The 16,293-nt window shown below is 55.2% G+C and overlaps 7 protein-coding genes across 7 annotated transcripts; 4 read left to right on the forward strand and 3 right to left on the reverse strand.

The window, feature by feature from the left end:
* Window positions 1-396: 396 nt before the first annotated feature.
* On the forward strand, window positions 397-2,782 carry M409DRAFT_19393 (uncharacterized protein; the record flags this gene model as incomplete). Its single annotated transcript, XM_033804915.1, has 2 exons — window positions 397-455; window positions 517-2,782. 2 exons carry the CDS (start codon window positions 397-399, stop codon window positions 2,780-2,782), a joined length of 2,325 nt encoding a protein of 774 aa, XP_033671464.1.
* A 921-nt stretch (window positions 2,783-3,703) lies between these two features.
* On the forward strand, window positions 3,704-4,792 carry M409DRAFT_64262 (uncharacterized protein; the record flags this gene model as incomplete). Its single annotated transcript, XM_033815990.1, has 1 exon — window positions 3,704-4,792. One exon carries the CDS (start codon window positions 3,704-3,706, stop codon window positions 4,790-4,792), a length of 1,089 nt encoding a protein of 362 aa, XP_033671465.1.
* A 1,989-nt stretch (window positions 4,793-6,781) lies between these two features.
* On the reverse strand, window positions 6,782-8,357 carry M409DRAFT_51594 (uncharacterized protein; the record flags this gene model as incomplete). The annotated part of the gene is made up of 3 exons (XM_033811848.1): window positions 6,782-7,953; window positions 8,007-8,142; window positions 8,235-8,357. The coding sequence occupies 3 exons, from the start codon at window positions 8,355-8,357 to the stop codon at window positions 6,782-6,784; spliced, it is 1,431 nt and encodes a 476-aa protein (XP_033671466.1).
* A 1,343-nt stretch (window positions 8,358-9,700) lies between these two features.
* On the forward strand, window positions 9,701-10,798 carry M409DRAFT_64264 (uncharacterized protein; the record flags this gene model as incomplete). The annotated part of the gene is made up of 3 exons (XM_033815991.1): window positions 9,701-9,944; window positions 9,998-10,068; window positions 10,118-10,798. 3 exons carry the CDS (start codon window positions 9,701-9,703, stop codon window positions 10,796-10,798), a joined length of 996 nt encoding a protein of 331 aa, XP_033671467.1.
* A 325-nt stretch (window positions 10,799-11,123) lies between these two features.
* M409DRAFT_64265 (uncharacterized protein) lies at window positions 11,124-12,074 on the reverse strand (the record flags this gene model as incomplete). Its single annotated transcript, XM_033815992.1, has 2 exons — window positions 11,124-11,620; window positions 11,786-12,074. 2 exons carry the CDS (start codon window positions 12,072-12,074, stop codon window positions 11,124-11,126), a joined length of 786 nt encoding a protein of 261 aa, XP_033671468.1.
* A 370-nt stretch (window positions 12,075-12,444) lies between these two features.
* M409DRAFT_64266 (uncharacterized protein) lies at window positions 12,445-14,329 on the reverse strand (the record flags this gene model as incomplete). Its single annotated transcript, XM_033815993.1, has 3 exons — window positions 12,445-12,535; window positions 12,588-14,084; window positions 14,136-14,329. The coding sequence occupies 3 exons, from the start codon at window positions 14,327-14,329 to the stop codon at window positions 12,445-12,447; spliced, it is 1,782 nt and encodes a 593-aa protein (XP_033671469.1).
* Window positions 14,330-14,910: 581 nt separating this feature from the next.
* On the forward strand, window positions 14,911-16,268 carry M409DRAFT_64267 (uncharacterized protein; the record flags this gene model as incomplete). Its single annotated transcript, XM_033815994.1, has 3 exons — window positions 14,911-15,868; window positions 15,924-16,091; window positions 16,183-16,268. The coding sequence occupies 3 exons, from the start codon at window positions 14,911-14,913 to the stop codon at window positions 16,266-16,268; spliced, it is 1,212 nt and encodes a 403-aa protein (XP_033671470.1).
* Window positions 16,269-16,293: the final 25 nt, after the last annotated feature.

Here is a 16,293-nt window from a genome sequence, read left to right on the forward strand (position 1 = left end):
CCTAGCCGTCTGTCTCACCACTGGATTTGTCGAGTCTGCAGCAGCGGCATCACGGCATCTCAGACTTTCAAATATATTTCAAGGTAGTCGCGATGGGATGCGTTGCATTTGAGAAGGTGTGTAAGCCTTCGAGAGAGTCTGCGAGGTGAAAGAAGAATCGAAACGAGTAGATCAAAGTGCAAGGCTGTACATTCGTGTCGATAGAAAATCGGAAGGCCGGTAAGTTAGCGCTAGCGGCTGGCTTCGCGAGGCTCTCAACCCCGCCCGCGCACAACTTGAACCCTTCATGTCCTCGCTTTGAACTTCGTCGCTCCGTCATCAACACCCCATCCACCATCTCTCCGCCGTCGCATCGTCGACATCACCACCCGGATTACCACATCCACGTCGCCAACGATGCGCGTCGACCAGCTCGTCACTCCGGACGACAGCACGGCTGCGCCGCCGCCCAAAGAGTTTGTAGCGACCAGCGAGCAGCAGCTTCCAGCTGTCGCCATCTTGCTGACATCCCAACAGTGACCGGGCTGCTCCCAGACACGAGCCTGCGCCTGCACCGCCGGTGACCAAACACACAAATCATCACACTCATGTCTTCCAACTGAGCGGCGCCGACCCTCGTGGTGATCGCAACGGGTCGAAAGCCTTTGCTCACCAGCCTGTTCATTTTGGTGCCTATCGCTCTTACACAGGCCCCGGCGCACCTCCCGGCCCACCACCTCACAGCCCATCTCAGTATCAAGGCACGCAGTACACCTTCCAGAGCATCCAGAACCCGCCGCAGCACACGTATCAATTTCAGCAGCAGAATCCCGCAGCCTCGCCTGTAATTCGGCGTCGGCGCCCACAATCAGCTCGCTCCCTCGATTCTCCGGATTCGCCTGCCAAACCCGCTAAGCGCGCCAGCACCGGCCAGATGCCACCGGCCAACACCTTCCCGTCGCAAGACACCAACGGCGCTAACACCACCACTGACAGTAGCAATGTTGCTAATGGCAGCACTCCCAACAACAATAATGTCGCCTGCTCAGTCGTGCCTGGAAATCGCTCGTTCCCCTGCCCCCTCAGCATCTACGGCTGCACTTCCACTTTCGGCTCCAAGAACGAATGGAAGCGCCACGTCAACACCCAGCACATGCGCATGGGCTTCTGGCGATGCGACATGTGCAAGAATGGCGATCGCAAGCCCAACGACTTCAACCGAAAGGATCTCTTCATCCAGCATGTGAGACGAATGCATCCACTGTCGGCCACTTCACCCGCCACTGCCGGCTTACCCGCACCCTCCAAATCGTCAAAGGATGGCGAAGACATGCAATTGCTGCAAACGGCTGCCGCACGATGCTACAAGGCTTTGCGCCACCCGCCAGAGGAGAGCTGCTGCCTCTTTTGCGATCGCACGTTCTCTGGAGAGGGCACTTGGGATGACAGAATGGAGCATGTGGGACGCCATCTAGAACTCATACGCCGAGCGAATGATCAGCCACCAGAGTCCAAGGACTGGAGAGCTGATCAACCTATGGAGAAGTGGTTGGCGAGCTACCAAGTCATTGTGCCAAACGGCGATGGCTGGATTCTTGACGACCAACAGCTGACGCAGAAGCCTCCGCGCCGCGCGAGCAGCATAGCTCAGCTTCCTAAGCCAGTCTTCCAAACTGGACCTCATCAGGGCAGCCCTGTCGCACCGCAGTATGCGCCAGCAACAGCGCCTGTCTCTGCAGCTGCACCTCCATCTGCGCCCGCGCCAGCTTTACCACCTCTCAGAGTTGTGCCAACTCCTGCGAAGTACCAGCAAGCTCCAGCTCAACCAATTCAACCAATTCAGCCAGTTCAACCCGTTCAACCCGTTCAGCAGCAAGTCCAACCAGCTCCACCAGCTCAGGTCCAGCCAGCTCCCCCGCAGGCTGCGCCCGCTCCACCAAAGGCTGAGCCTCTGCTGCAAATCAAGCGCGTGCAACCTCCTGCGCCTGCCGCTGCCCAGCCTCAGTCAACACCCCGCGGAAGACAGTCCTCGCCTGATCGTTTGTTCAGTGCCTTCGATGAGCCCGGTGAGCAGCCTGTGAAGTCCGAACAAAGCAGCTCGGCTAGTACGTCTCCTGGAACCAATGCCGACAGCCAAGCGCAGACGACTGGTACAGACGTGACTGAAGCCACTGAAATCGCTGTCAAGCCGAAAGTCTCGACCCGCAGCAAGGGCAAGCGAAATGCAGCTAAAGAGCAGGCTGAAGGCGGTGCAGAGGATGAGGATCCATATCTCTCGCTTTTCCAGACTATTCCCAAGCGAAAAAAAGGCACGGCCGCTGGCGATGACGACGACGAGGAAGAAGCTGAGCCCGAGTCATTCGAAGACTCCAACACTATTGCCGGCGGCTCGCAACGTACCTCTCGCAAGCGTCAAGCGTCACCGGCTCCCAGTAGCAACAGCTTTTGTGGCAGTCTGAAGGATCGCATCTACTCCGGGTTCCAGAAGGCGGTGCTTGGTATGGCGACTTCGGTGTCGCGCTTGTTTGTGGAGCCGACCGATGGCCAGCCTGGTGGGGTTCAGCGAAGCACTCCTGTCGCGAAGAGAACTCGCACGGCACGGGCGCAAGAGAAAGCTGTCAATGGAGAAGATGACGACGAGACGTTCGAGCCGGTACGCAAGAGACAGCGCCGCGGTCGTAAGGATCGTGGAGATTCTGCGCTGAGGGAGAGCTCTACATCGTCGCTGTCGATGAGCACGAGATCTAGTGGACGTGTCAAGGACAGCGTGATTGAGAAGGGTGTCATCTCTTCGCGCAGCTAAGTTGGAAGCAAGACGATACGTGGCGTGTGTGGGGGAGGTTTGGCATGTTTTGGCTGGCAGGGATTCTTTGATTGGGGCACGAAACGACTTCGGCATGGTGGTCTTTTCTGCATTCACATGATGCGTTTTCGGCATTGCGTTTGTTTCGAGACAGTACTTGCTATGTGATATGGAGCAAGGCAATGAAAGTGTTTAGTTTGCGATGGATTTGGACATGTTTCCTCATTGGTCGCTCATTGCAGTAAATGCAACGCTGCATCTGTTATGTAACGTTGATGATGCTGACGGCATGACGTCCTCGACATCTCACAGTTCGTCTTTCTTCCACGTGGCATCTTTCCAAAACCGATTGTCGACGACGGCTTGATATATAGGAGAGACTGCTGAGGTTGACTCAGGCTGTCGACGAAGAAGGCTGGTCCATGCATCGGGCTGAGGGGGCCGTTGCGCTGCGGGTTTTCTCTCAAACGGTGGTCGTATTCAACCCGTCTTTGATCCTGATAGCATTCCCCTCAAAATCACAGCTTTTGTCTCTGTCTACCCCTTAGCCATTCTTATACCGCAATATCTCCCACCTGGGGCATTCGCCTAAAGCTCGCCGTCTCGCTCCAGATCCGAGAGAGAGAGCAGGCCACGGAGCAGCCCAGCTTGCCCAGCCACTTTTGGCGAGTGCATCCTCGGCAAGCGACAGCTTCGTTCTAGCTCCCTGGTCCCCCACTTTGAACACTTCCAATCGATCTGATCGTCCGCCCGCCAAAAGGTTAATGGCGATAGGACAGCTTGCATCATCGAACTAACTAATACCTGCCGGCTGGTTGGTGCGTTCGGTTGTTCTTGTGTAGGTGGGACGGGACTTGTTCTTTTGTTCTGTACATTTCGATCTTGCCTGATTGCCTACTACTACTCGAGAGTGTAGAGAAGATGGCCCACCTTCGCGAACGCAGGCCAGCTGCGAGAACAACACCTCCAGAAGACGACCACCCCAAATCGAAGCAACGCCGCAATGAAACTCCCGACCTCGAACCTTCCCTCTCCGTAGTCCTCACCCTCATCGCCTTCCTCTCCCTCCTCACCGGCTCCCTCTTCTACTACAAACTCGACAACCGCGAGCGCGGGCCCTTCTCCACCTACATCAACACGCACTACCCGCTCCTCGACCGCTTCCTGAACAAACCCTCCATCCCGCTCTTCGGCGCCGCCGCCGCAGAAACACCAACCGGCGGCGACTTGCAACTCACCGAAGAAGAGCTGAAAGCCTACGACGGCACGGACCCAGATAAACCCATCTATCTCGGCATCAACGGCACCATCTTCGACGTCTCCGCCAGCCCGGCCTTCTACGGCCCGGGCGGCCACTACCACCACTTCGTCGGCAAGGACGCCACGCGCGCGTGGATCACCGAGTGCTGGGACGAGGACGAGCAGTTCACATGGCGGCTGGACGGGGTCGAGGCCATGTTCCTCCCCAAATGGATGGACGAGTCCCTCGAGACGATCGCGGCGGGCCAGGAGGCGGAGGATCTGGATCTGGGCGGCATGCCGCTGGATATGCTGGCGGGGATGGCGAAGAAGAGCGTGGAGCGGTTTGGGAGCGTGACGGATAAGGAGAAGGCGAAGAGGCGGGTGAGTGATAAGGAAGAGGCGGAGGCGAAGGTCCAGGAGACGTTGGCGCATTGGGTGGGGTTCTTTAGTGGGAATGCGAAGTATACTGTTGCCGGGAGCGTCGTTCGCGACGAGAGTCGACCTTCGCCTCCGAAGCCTTGTAAGGCGGCGATGGAGAAGAGGCCGATTAAGGGGGGGAAGTTGGAGGGGGTTATGCAGGGGGCTATGGGGAATTTGATGGGTGGGAAGGGCGGTGCGGGTGCGGGTACTGGGGGAAAGGGCGAGATGCCGGCTTTTGTGAAGGAGAAGTTGGCGAAGGAGAAGGAGAAGAAGGAGAAGGGGGAGGAGGTGGTTGTGCCGGTGGAGGAGGAGGAGGATGAGGAGGACTTGGTGCATGATGAGTTGTAGGGACTTGCGGGGGAGAGTTTGAGGTGGTACTTGGGGAATATGAGGTATATGTTTTATATGAATGAAAACGTAAAGTGATGTGTTGGGTGGTGTTCTCGAGGTGAGGAGAGGAGTCCAGGTAAGTTTGATTCCGTTTCCGCTTCTGAGCGCTCATAAGTTTCCCCCTCATCCTCCACTTCGTGAGAGAAGACCGCCTTCTTTCAGCGGGGAACGTGAGCACGGTCAGCTGCAAAGAGATGGGGATGTTCTAGCAGGCTATTATAGCCTTCGCTAGTGAGAGAGCGCGATGCGGTATCCAGTGCTCGAATACACCGCAATTATCAAGCAAGCGAGGTGATCATGCGGATGCTGGAGGCTCTCCTAATCTCCGCCTTCGACTACGCTGCCATACAGAATGTCAGACATGCAGTCCACGTCCGTTCAATGGAAACAGCATGCGTCGACTTCAGGCGAGAGCCTTCTTCACTTCCCTTTCGAAGCGCGAGAAGCGCGAGAAGCGCTGATACCTGGCGGCGGTCTCGACGTCGCTGATACCGTCGAGGAAAGACGGTGTACAGGGTGTTGCTTGTTGTTGTCTGGGGTAGAAGGAGAGAGGGGATAGGAGTTCTTCAATAGGTGGTGTAGGCTTTCTTCACATGCAGCTCGGACGTGGCTCCTGGATGGAGAAGCTCCCATTTGGGTGGTGGCCTCAGTCGTATTTAAGACTTCATTCAGAAGGTGACTGCTTCCACTTGCGACATGGACCTCATCCGCCGGCTCAGCGGCGCCGTGCATCTCAAGCGGCTGGTTGGACCTGTCTGTTGTCTGAGCAGAGCGCTCGCGCTGAGGCGTTGATATCTCGCACGGGCGACGCACGCAGAGTATGATAGTAGTCGTCGGGGTAGCTGGCTCCGGGCCCGCTGCGAGATCTTCTTGCCCGGTCAAAGGGGGTTGCAACCAAAAGCAGACAGTCTTGGCGGCTTTGCGGGCAGAGCTGTCTGCTTTTGCTTGCAAGTCCGGAGCCGGTGTTGTGGAAAAGAAGGGGACGGAGTGATGATGACTCGATTCTGATGTAGTTCGATGAAGGACTGATGCACGTGATGACCCCTATTTTGAGCCTGAGGCTGAGGTAGCAGGTAGTTGGACATATTTAAGATTCGACTTCTTTCTGTCTTTCGACGTTCCAACAACATCTGACAACCACATCAAGACCGCTGTGTGCGGTCTTGTTCGTACACGTCGACAACGACAAGCAAGATCCTCAGCCAGCAGCCAGCTGGGCTTCCACCAGGCGCGATGGTCCTGTCTATCTACGATGAGAGTCGGGGTTGAGTTTGACGTCGTGAGCAACAGAGCTCCCAGCTGGCGCACGCAGTGTACATAACTCTTTATCCTCGTGAGCTTCTTCCATCAACGTTAAGCGAACTCTTCTGACACACAACAAGGGGAGAGCGCTCCAACTCTGTTCAACCAGGTCTGGAAATGAGCATTTGCCACACGCGGAGGGGAGGGGAGGGCTGTGCACTTAAGAAATGTTTTGCAGAGAGCTGGAGATAGAATCAGATCTAGCTAAGCAAGCAGTTATGATCGATCAACTCTGGAACTAATGTCGATGAGATCCCCATTACTTTACGTCCGACTGTGCGAGGTAGAGAAGAGTCGAATGGGGAGTCTGTTGAAATGTAGGGATATTTGTCGGGGATTTTGACAAGGTGAGGTTATGTTGTTGGGAGAAAGGCTGCGCAAAGGCCAAGTAGAGGGCATATAGGGGAGGTGGGAACAAACAGACCTAGGTTGTTTTCGATGCTATCCCCGTTACTTTACGAAAGGCTATGCAGCCGATGAGAAAGCTGTATTCGTAGTCGGCTTGAAGGTATTCGTATTTCGTGGAGACAGTCGTGAAGTGAGGTTTAATCACTTGCAAGCTCAGGGGCCAACAAGCTCCCAGGACCCGAAAAGTGATATTCATGCGCTCATGCCCGGCGTAAATTACAAGTAAACTTTCTCCTCCTACCTCCCATCCTCCAACTCCAACCAAGACCGCTCCACATGCTCCGCCTGCTGCTCCCCCGGCGTCCGCCTCCCATCCTCCCACGCCTTCCCATTCTCACCCCCCTCGCTCTTCGGCATCACATGCACACTATCCGTGCGAGTCTCTCCGATCGACCCGGCGGTAGAGCGCAGACGTGACAATTCCAATCCATCGTCCTCCTCGTCGAAGAGCTGGCCTCGAGGGCGCGGGAGGCTGCGCGAGCCGATCGTGTCGTTTCCACCGCTCGAGGGACCAGAGGGCGAGCGCGTGAGACTGCCGAAGGTCTTGCCCCAGGCGCGCTTGATCACCCCCGCGAGAGCGGGCATGCAGGCGCAGACGGCGGTGACGTGGCATTCAACGGCGCTCCAGAGCGCGGGGAGGTTGTAATCCCAGGTGGCGTTTGCGGACCTGCCGAATTTGAGCAGGCTCTGTAGGCGGATGATGGAGCACACAGTGGCGAAGAGACTGCAGAGGAAGATCACGGCGATGCCCCATTTCTTGCGCGTGGACATTTGCGTTTTGAAGAGCCGGGGGATGGGGAGGCAGTACACGCTGAGGTCGTAGGAAATGTTGAGCGCGGCGCCGGTGTAGATCATGGCGTTGGTGTTGATGCAGGAGCCGTTGTGCTCGCCGTCCCAGCGGTGCCAGGCGTAGTCGATCGGCGTGCATTGGAAGGTGACCACGATGGTCATGGTGATTGCTGTGGTGGAGAGGATCCCGAGGAGGATGAAGCAGATCAACCGGAAGCGTGCGGCGTCGACGCTGATGGCCGTCCAGATGCGCAGGTACATGAGCAGGATGGAGATTTTCTCGAGGCACATGACGAAGTTGTAGAAGTATTCGGAGATCCAGAAGTAGTAGAGGATCCTGGTAATTGCGTTGGGTTCGAGCGTCCAGATGTCGCGGCCGAGGCCTTGGTCGAGCATGACGGAGAGGAGAGCTTGTTGCGGGATCATGATCGACATGGCCAAGAGGAGAATCCAGTCGTCGAAACCGTAGCCGTTGCCTTTCATGTACGGGTGGCGGTAGACGAAGCGCCCGATTACTGAGATGAGTGCGGTGGTGAAGAGGGTCCAAGTCACCTTTTTCGTGATCGAGGAGTCGTCGCGAGGGGGAACACCGCATGCTGCCTGGTTGTAATCGGTGGCCGCTATATTGGATATGAGCTGAATGTCTTGTGGGACGTGATATTGTTCGCCATACCAAGAATGTCTTTGATGCTGCAGCTGGTGGTAATGCATGTGGTAGTATTGGCTTGGAAGGCTGGGCTGGTGCAGAGACAGGTTATGTCAGTCTCGTTGCAGCCAGATATTGAAAGCCCTTCGCCAATGCAGTGTTTCTGTATGACATGTCAGCCTTTCCCGTCCCTTAGCGCCTCGAGCGTCCACAAAGAGCGCCGCGCATGTAAGATTGCTATTTCACCAGACTTACAGCGCACTCTGGTAGATCCTTTGCGACGTTCTCTTGCGCCTTCGCGATCCCGACTAGTATTGATATCATTAGCACCGCAAAGGCGAAAAGCCGCAGAATCCCCGTTTGTCCGGACGAAGGCATGGCGTTGGCGAGTCGTCGCGAGCACGATCGTTGGCAGATCTTAGGGGATCTCAAAAGCGACAGAAGGTCGTTAAGATTGATATCACATCGTCACCAAGTGAAGTGCTCACAAGACCGGTTTTGGTGGAAGCCTAACGTTGACGAAAGCGCATCTCACTTCACTTTCACTTGGGGAAAGTAAGTGGACTCGGATACACTTGGCACGCACATCCCGAGACGTCCCTTCGTACCTGGCGCCATGCTCCCTGTGTTGGGGATGTTATAGATGAGGGAACGCTGTCCATGTAAAGTGATTCGGCTGCCCCGGATCGATTAGAGGGCTAAGCTTTGTGCCTGTTTGATGTCCGTAGTGTATTGTCGTCACGAAGAGACTCGGTATATTGAAGTGCATGTCGTCTTCTGCTTTCACATGCTATCGGCTCCTTTCATATGACATTCTGAAGGATTCGAGGCTGCTGTTAGTGCGTGGCGCATCGTTCAGTTCCCGCGGATGCACGCGAGCCAGTTCCGACATCGCGGAACCTTGACAAGGCTTTTGACTTCGACATCCTTGACCAAGTACGGGGAAGAGCTGTCTCAATTGATCGATGTTCCTAGCTCGGCGCGGTGCTTCCCCAGTTCTCGCAACCCCAGCAATGACTGACTGATCGAGAGCTTGGTGATTCGGATCGTTGGCTGCCCATTTGTAAGTGCCAAGTTGGATGATTTGGTCTCACGAACAGTCCTGGTCGAGTTGGCCAATTCAATGCAGGTGAGGTTGGAGTCGCATTCGTAAGGGAAGGACACGTCCGAAGCCGAGTGCGAAATGGGCGCGACGCATATTACTATGCACTACGCTAACACATCACCACAATTGCAGCAGTACGTGCGAATACGTAGCCGTCGCCATATCATACACGCCTCTGTCCCAGGATACTATAACGTAGTGGTGCGCCGGGTAAGATCCCAGGGAATTCCTGCTTGCGGCCGCAAGATCTTGATCAGGCTGAGCCTCACATCGTCGCTCAGAAGCCACGCCGAGAGAGGAAGTCGCTCAACTGTCTGACCGACAAGTTGTATCAAACTTACCATCTGCTAGGCCCTTAAATACAAATCGAAGAGTGGTGTTGTTGTGGCTAAACGAGAAGAGGTGAGGTGTTCGCCGCCGGAAGACAAAGAGCCGACTCGGCTGTGCAACGTCATGTATTGATCAGCAAGCGAAGCTCTCGACCACTTCTCTTCAATCATCACTGCTGCTCTGCCACAACGCCACCTTTTCTTTGCCCTTCTATTCACGCAAGCCTTTCCCGGTATAACAACCTCCTCCTTCGACAATCGCCACACAACCACCACCTACGAACAACATGGCGTCAAACGAAATACCGAACGAAGCCCCTCCATCATATGCGCAAGCGACCGGATCATCGAGCAGTTCCTCAAGACCGGCAGCAGGCGCCAGCTCGAGTCAAAATACCGGATCGCATCTGAACGTACCAGGCGCATCATCTAGTGGCAAGAATGGCATACCTGCAGATTACCGGCGGTCGATGGAAGACGAAATGCGCCCACTGCCAGAAGGCTGGGTGAGATCGTACGACGACAAAGCACGTACGTCGACGATCCATGCAAAGGGATAGTACATTCATTGACGTTGTTTCCAGATCACCAGTTCTTCGTGGACATTACCAAAGATCCACCCAAGAGCCAATGGGTTCACCCTTACGATTCCGAAGTCAGTACATCGCGATCGGGCCGCACGATCAAAGACTAACAACGCTTAGGAATACCTCAGCACGCTTTCAACCGAGGAGCGCGAACGGATAGAACAGGACAGCATGAACAGAGGCAAGCACACACCCTCGAAAGAGGATATAATAGCGGCACATTCAGACGACGATGATGACCATCACCACTCCGCAGCGGCTGCATCCTCCTCCTCATCCGCACACCCCGAGCTCCCACCACGTCCCGACGGCAAAGGCAAAGCAGCCGATCGAACATTTGGGCGCAAGCTCAAAGACAAGCTCACTGGCATGTCACATGAAGAGCGCGTGCAAGACCGGAAAGTTAGGGCGGAGCAAGAGCAGAAGATGTACGAGCAACATATGCGGGTGAGGCAGGCTATGGCGCAGGCGATGCAGACGGGCCAGCCACAGTACCTGGGCAAGGACAGGGATGGGAAAAACGTGTATGTTGAACCGCCTGCGCCTCCTGCTGCTGGATATGGCTATGGTGGCGGATACGGAGGTGGATATGGATACAATGGCGGTGGCTATGGATACAACCCGTATCGTGGTCCGCAAGGAGGGCCCGGTATCTACTCAACACCAAATGCCCGCTACATCAGACCCCAGCAACCGTACGGCAGACCAGGCTACGGAGGCGGATACGGGCTTCCACTGGCTGCAGGTATTGGAGGCGGTCTGTTGGGTGGCCTGCTTCTGGGCGACTTGTTGTTCTAAGGAACGGGCGAAGACTTTGTGCTTTACGGAGTTTGCTAAGATATCCACGAGTGTAACGATAGCAGGGACTATGACTTGACGATGGCACGAGAATGAGGTGATGTACCTAAGAGTAGACAGAAACGAGCAAGGTTGCAACAATCCATCCTTTCGGATGTTCTCTCTATATCAGAAGGAGTCTGCTCCTACGGTGCTTGCATTGGATGCCACAACCGAGTACGATACCGCAAAAAGTCGATAAGAAAAACTCATACCCAACGAGCCCCGCTGACCAAGTCTCTACGATCTACCTCTATCCACAACCAAAAGCAGCACCTCCCCCCTCTCACGCCGACCCCATCCCCTCCACCAAACCCCTCAACCTCCCCATCTCCGCCCCCATCCAACTCGTAATCGCCACAAGATCCGCCCCACAATTAACAAACTCCCACCCCTCCCTCACCCTCCTCGCCGCATCCTCCGCACCCAACGAGAAATACCCCGCAAACTTCCCCGCCTTCTTCGCCGCCGCCAGAACCGTCTTCCCAGCTTCCTGCACTTCGGGGATCTGGGCGTGGTCGAAAGCGAAGTGGCCCATGCTGGAGGCGAGGTCGTTGGGGCCGATGAAGAGCGCGTCGATGCCGGGCCTGGAGGCTATGGCAGCGGCGTTGGTGACGCCTGTGCGGGTTTCGATTTGGACTATGATTGTGATGAGGGCGTTGGCGGTGAGGGCGTAGGATTTGGGGTCGAGGGAGAAGTTTGGGGGTGCGAAAAGTCCGCCTTGGCCTCGGGTTGCGGAGGGGAAGTCTTTGCTGGGATAGTGGGCGAAGCGGGCGACTTGGGCTGCTTGTTCCTATCCCCATCCCCAGAAGTCAGTCTCCGACTATGGAATTGGGAAAGAGGCAGGCATGCTTACAGCAGTCTCCACCATTGGCACCATTATTCCATGGGATAAACATTCCGTCAGCCTCGCCACCCACACAAACAGGCTCATCACCTATCACCTACCTCCAGCATCTAACGCCCTCTTCACCATCCAATTCTCACTCCCGGCGATCCTCACAATCGGACTCGCTCCCGCGGCCACCACAGCCGCAACGGAGTGATACATCGCCGCATCGTCGATGTTGCCGTGCTCGCAGTCGATGAGGACCCAGTCGACGCCCGGGAGGGAGGCGACAGTTCTGGCGAGAGTGTAGCCGGGGAACTCGAGCCATTGTCCTATGGAAGGGGCGCCTCCTGCAGCGGCGCGTTCGAGAGAGAGGCGCAGGCGGGTCTTGCTCGTTGTGGGGTCCATTGCTGTTGTGGTCATTGTTAGGGAGTTGTAGTAGGTGATCTGGGACGGTCTACAGTTGGGAGGTTGAAGTGTGATTTTCCCCTAGGACAGCCTGATCAGAAACTTGCTGGACGTGCGTCGAATGGCGTGGACTTCCCTCAGGACGTGGGGATAATATTGAATTCATGTATCATATATGTCCTACCTACTAAAGGTGAGGTCGCCCGCTCGGCCAGTCAGTTGGCCGATAGCGGCGAGAGAGCTTCGTTGCTGCGATGGTGCCTGCTAACAGATAAGATCGGGAATGAGTGTTGGAGACCGTTTTGGAGCGATGCAAAATCTATACTCATTCTAAGGCTACTAATCTTCACAGGTGAATCTGAAGGTCAATTTATTTCGGCGGGATGATGGGCAAGACGACATAATTCTCGTGCCCGCCTCCAAAGTGAAGGCTGTTTACGCCTGCGAACACTTTCTCCGATCTGTCAAGAGTCAGTCTAGGAACAAGGTTGAGAGAAAGTAGAGACCACATACCTGTCAGCAGGAGAAGTATGCTCGAAAAGCCCACAGCCTTGAGTGTCACCACTCGAAACCTCAAACACGAGCTTCCCTCCCTTCTCAACAACTACATTTGTCGGCCAGACTTCCACATCCACATCATATACAGTATCCGGCTTGACTTCTTGGACATCGGTCTGGCGATACTCTCGGTGTGGCAGCCACTCCCTATGGCGAGGGTGCTGGTCGTCGAATTTTCGCAAGCTTGTTCTCAGCCAACCTTTGGTCAAGGGAACGGGATCGCCTGCTGTGCCGGTGTAGTAGACTTCTTTGCCCTCCGGCGAGATATAGCGAAGAGTTATGAAGAGGTCGATATCGGATGGTGGGCTTTGATCGGCGGCGCTGCTAGAGCAGGAGACGGCTAGATGAGCGACGATATGACCCGTCACCTCTGTCTCCGCTTCGAAGGATGGAGTTGCGAACTGGATGGTCTGAGGAGATTCCATGGTACCCAAGGCCTTGTACGAGAGTGCCTTCTGTTCGCCGGACGGGCCCGAAGACGACAGACTCTTGTCTGGATGGAGATAGTATCGAGTGTACTGTGTCCGTGAAATTGGCCACTCGTTCTCTGTCCTCCTCTGGTATGCCTTCTCTGCTTGGGCGTCGTTGAAGCCGACGTCGCCTTTGCGCAGGACCAAGTCGACCGGTGGAAGCTTGCCCTTTTCTGACCAACCAACACGGTCTTCGCCCTTGAGGAATGCGTCCAGGAAACTCTTCTGTAGCTCGACTTCTTCCTCGTAGTAGAAAGGCAAGTCGTGTCGTCCAGTGATGAACCGCAGATACTTCAAGTCGCTGCCAGCACCTAGATAACCCTGAACGTTGCCACGCAAGTGCAGCAAGATACCACCCCAGTTTGCTACAGACAGCACTGGAACCTTGATTTCGGCGAGGTTGAACTCTTTGCTGGCATAATAGTGCTCATCCCTGTAATGATACTTCTCGTTATCAATCGTCTGATCCTGACGGTTTGCAGCCCTCTCTTCCTCACTCAAATCCCCCTCAATCGTGTCCGGCCCCCAATTCGCAGCTTTCCGGCCTGGCCGTCCGTACTGATTCGACACAACCTGACGATTCCACCAAAAGGAGATAAATGTATTGCTCAGAATACCTCCATGTCGGCAGCGATCCCTGTAGTAGTCGCTCATGCCCTCCCAAGGGATAATGCATGAAAGTCCTTTCGGCTGGCGAGCTGCCACGCGCCATTGAGTGCCAGCATAGTACGAAATGCCTAGGATGCCGACTTTGCCAGAGGACCAAAGCTGTTCGGCGCACCACTCGACGACTTCAAAGAACGCCTCGGAGGTACCCTTCGACATGGTATCGAGGAACCCCGGACTCTGTCCCGTGCCTCTTTCATCTGCGCGGACGACGGCGTAGCCCTGACTCGTCCAATATGCAGGATCTGGTGTTTCCCATGCTGAGTGCTGAGACTTCTGTTGAGGGTTCAACTCGGAGAATGATTTTGGATGAAAGCTATGGGAGGATATAAGCTTGGTCGCAGGGCAATGGTCAGATTGCACTCACTCAGCATACGGTATGTCTTTACCGTACGGCCCATAGGTGACCAAAACGGGCACCTTCTTGTCTGTCTTTGGGCGGTAAACATTCACTCGTACAAGCCCTTCAGACGACTTGAGCGGAACAGTTGCATTCTGCTCGAAGACATATGGGAATGAACTCTCATCCACAGTGTGGAGATCTTGAATCTGGTTTGGCATCTTGGAAATAGGTAAACACAGACAGAGTGTGTGATTGGGACAGTAGTGTGAGGTTGGCAGACGCTCACGGGGGCTCCATCATTTTTGAGTGCACGCGTGGACGGACGTGTGCAGCTCCAAAGTACCGATGCGAAGACGTAATTCGGATCACGAACCTCTTTAGACCACTCTGCAGCGACGAGATGGCCATCACACAGGAGAGTTGATGGTGCTGGGGCGACTGCTGTCCAGACATCCATTCACCCACACGGAAGGCGTGACTCAGCCTCCACCGCGTAAATTTGGCGTGTTTGAACCGAGTCCGAACTGAAATCCCACCGGCTACAGAACCATTGTTCGGTGAACATTCTTAGCCGATGTTCATGCAAATTGATTGCCAGTGATGGCCCTGAACCCATGCATACAATGCTCGCATTCGCCTCGCCGCCGTGGGTGATGGCCGAAGACGATGAGATCATCTATTCAGGCCTCGAGACAGATTCCTTTAAGATGGCCTCAATCAGTGCCACCACTAAAGGAGCCACACAACAACAATATCCACCGCAGTCACAGTTCCTGAAGCAGCCGCAAGAGAACTCGACATGACTTCAGCAGCTCCTCTCCATATCTTGATTGCAGGAGGCGGCGTCGGGGGACTCACAGCAGCAATCGCGCTCCGCCGAGCTGGCCACCGCGTCGAGATATTCGAACAGTCCAGCTTCTCGCACGAGACTGGAGCTGCAGTCCATCTAGCACCAAACTGCAACGGACTCTTGAGAAGACTTGGCTTGAAGGCTCAAGACATTGGAGCCGTTGAGTTCCTTGGAAACGACAACTACTCGGCAGAAGGCGAGTTCCTGGAAAGCATCTTCACCGGCCATTCAGAGGAGACTTGGGGTCATCCGTGGCATCTGGTACATCGTCAAGCCCTTCACACTGCGTTAAGACGTATCGCTATTGGTCCAGAGGGGGATGGAGAGCCAGCTCGACTGCACCTCGGAAAGCGAATTCAATACGCAGAACCAGATACCGCACGACTAGTCTTCGAGGACGGCTTCGAGGCCCAAGGCGACCTTATCATTGGCGCCGACGGCGTTCACTCACGTACGCGGAAAGCCATACCAGGCGGTGATCTGATGCCTTTCGACTCTGGAAAGAGCGCCTACAGAATCCTCGTCCCAACCTCGAAACTGGCCGCCAACCCCCTTACCGCGCGTTACGTCTCAAAGCCAGGCTACGAGGTCATGTGGACGAAGGGGTCGAAGAAGATCGTCATGTACCCTTGCAAAGGGGGGTCATTGATGAACTTCGTTATCTTGCACCCCAGCCATGAATCCGCCCACGACGTTGCTGGCTCTTCAGGGGCGTGGCAGACGACTGGAGACAAGGAGCGAATGTTGCAGATCTACAAAGATTTTGCACCCTCGGTCCTTGCATTTTTGAGCATGGCTGAGGAGGAGAATCTGAAAGTCTGGAATTTGCTCGATCTGGAGAAGATGCCAGCTTGGGTGAACAACAAGCTCGCTCTATTGGGTGATGCAGCGCATCCTTTCTTGCCGTGTAAGGCTCTAGATTCTCGCCATGAAGCAAATGAAACCCATCTTACATACCACAGACCAAGGCCAGGGAGCCGCACAAGCAATCGAAGACGGAGTCTCTTTAGCTACTGTCTTACCACTCGGCACCCCCAAGGGTGCGATACCGGAGCGCTTGCAACTCTATGAGAGGTGCCGATACGAGAGAGCACATACCATCCAGCAGAACACCCGCATCACTGGCGACGGTGGCTCGGCATCAAGTGACGACAAGACAAACTTCATGAGTGAGCTTGAAGATGTATCGCTTGTTTTTGGCACAAACTGACATTACAGCAGGCTTCATTGAGTACAACTTCGCTCATGATGAGTACGAGCATTCGAAGGACCAGTTGAGGCAGCATCTGGCCGCGGGAGGGAAGTAGAATACGGGGCTTGAATTTGTTAATT

Source organism: Zasmidium cellare, assembly GCF_010093935.1.
Source record: "Zasmidium cellare ATCC 36951 unplaced genomic scaffold M409scaffold_7, whole genome shotgun sequence".
NCBI classification, from domain to species: Eukaryota; Fungi; Ascomycota; class Dothideomycetes; order Mycosphaerellales; family Mycosphaerellaceae; genus Zasmidium; species Zasmidium cellare.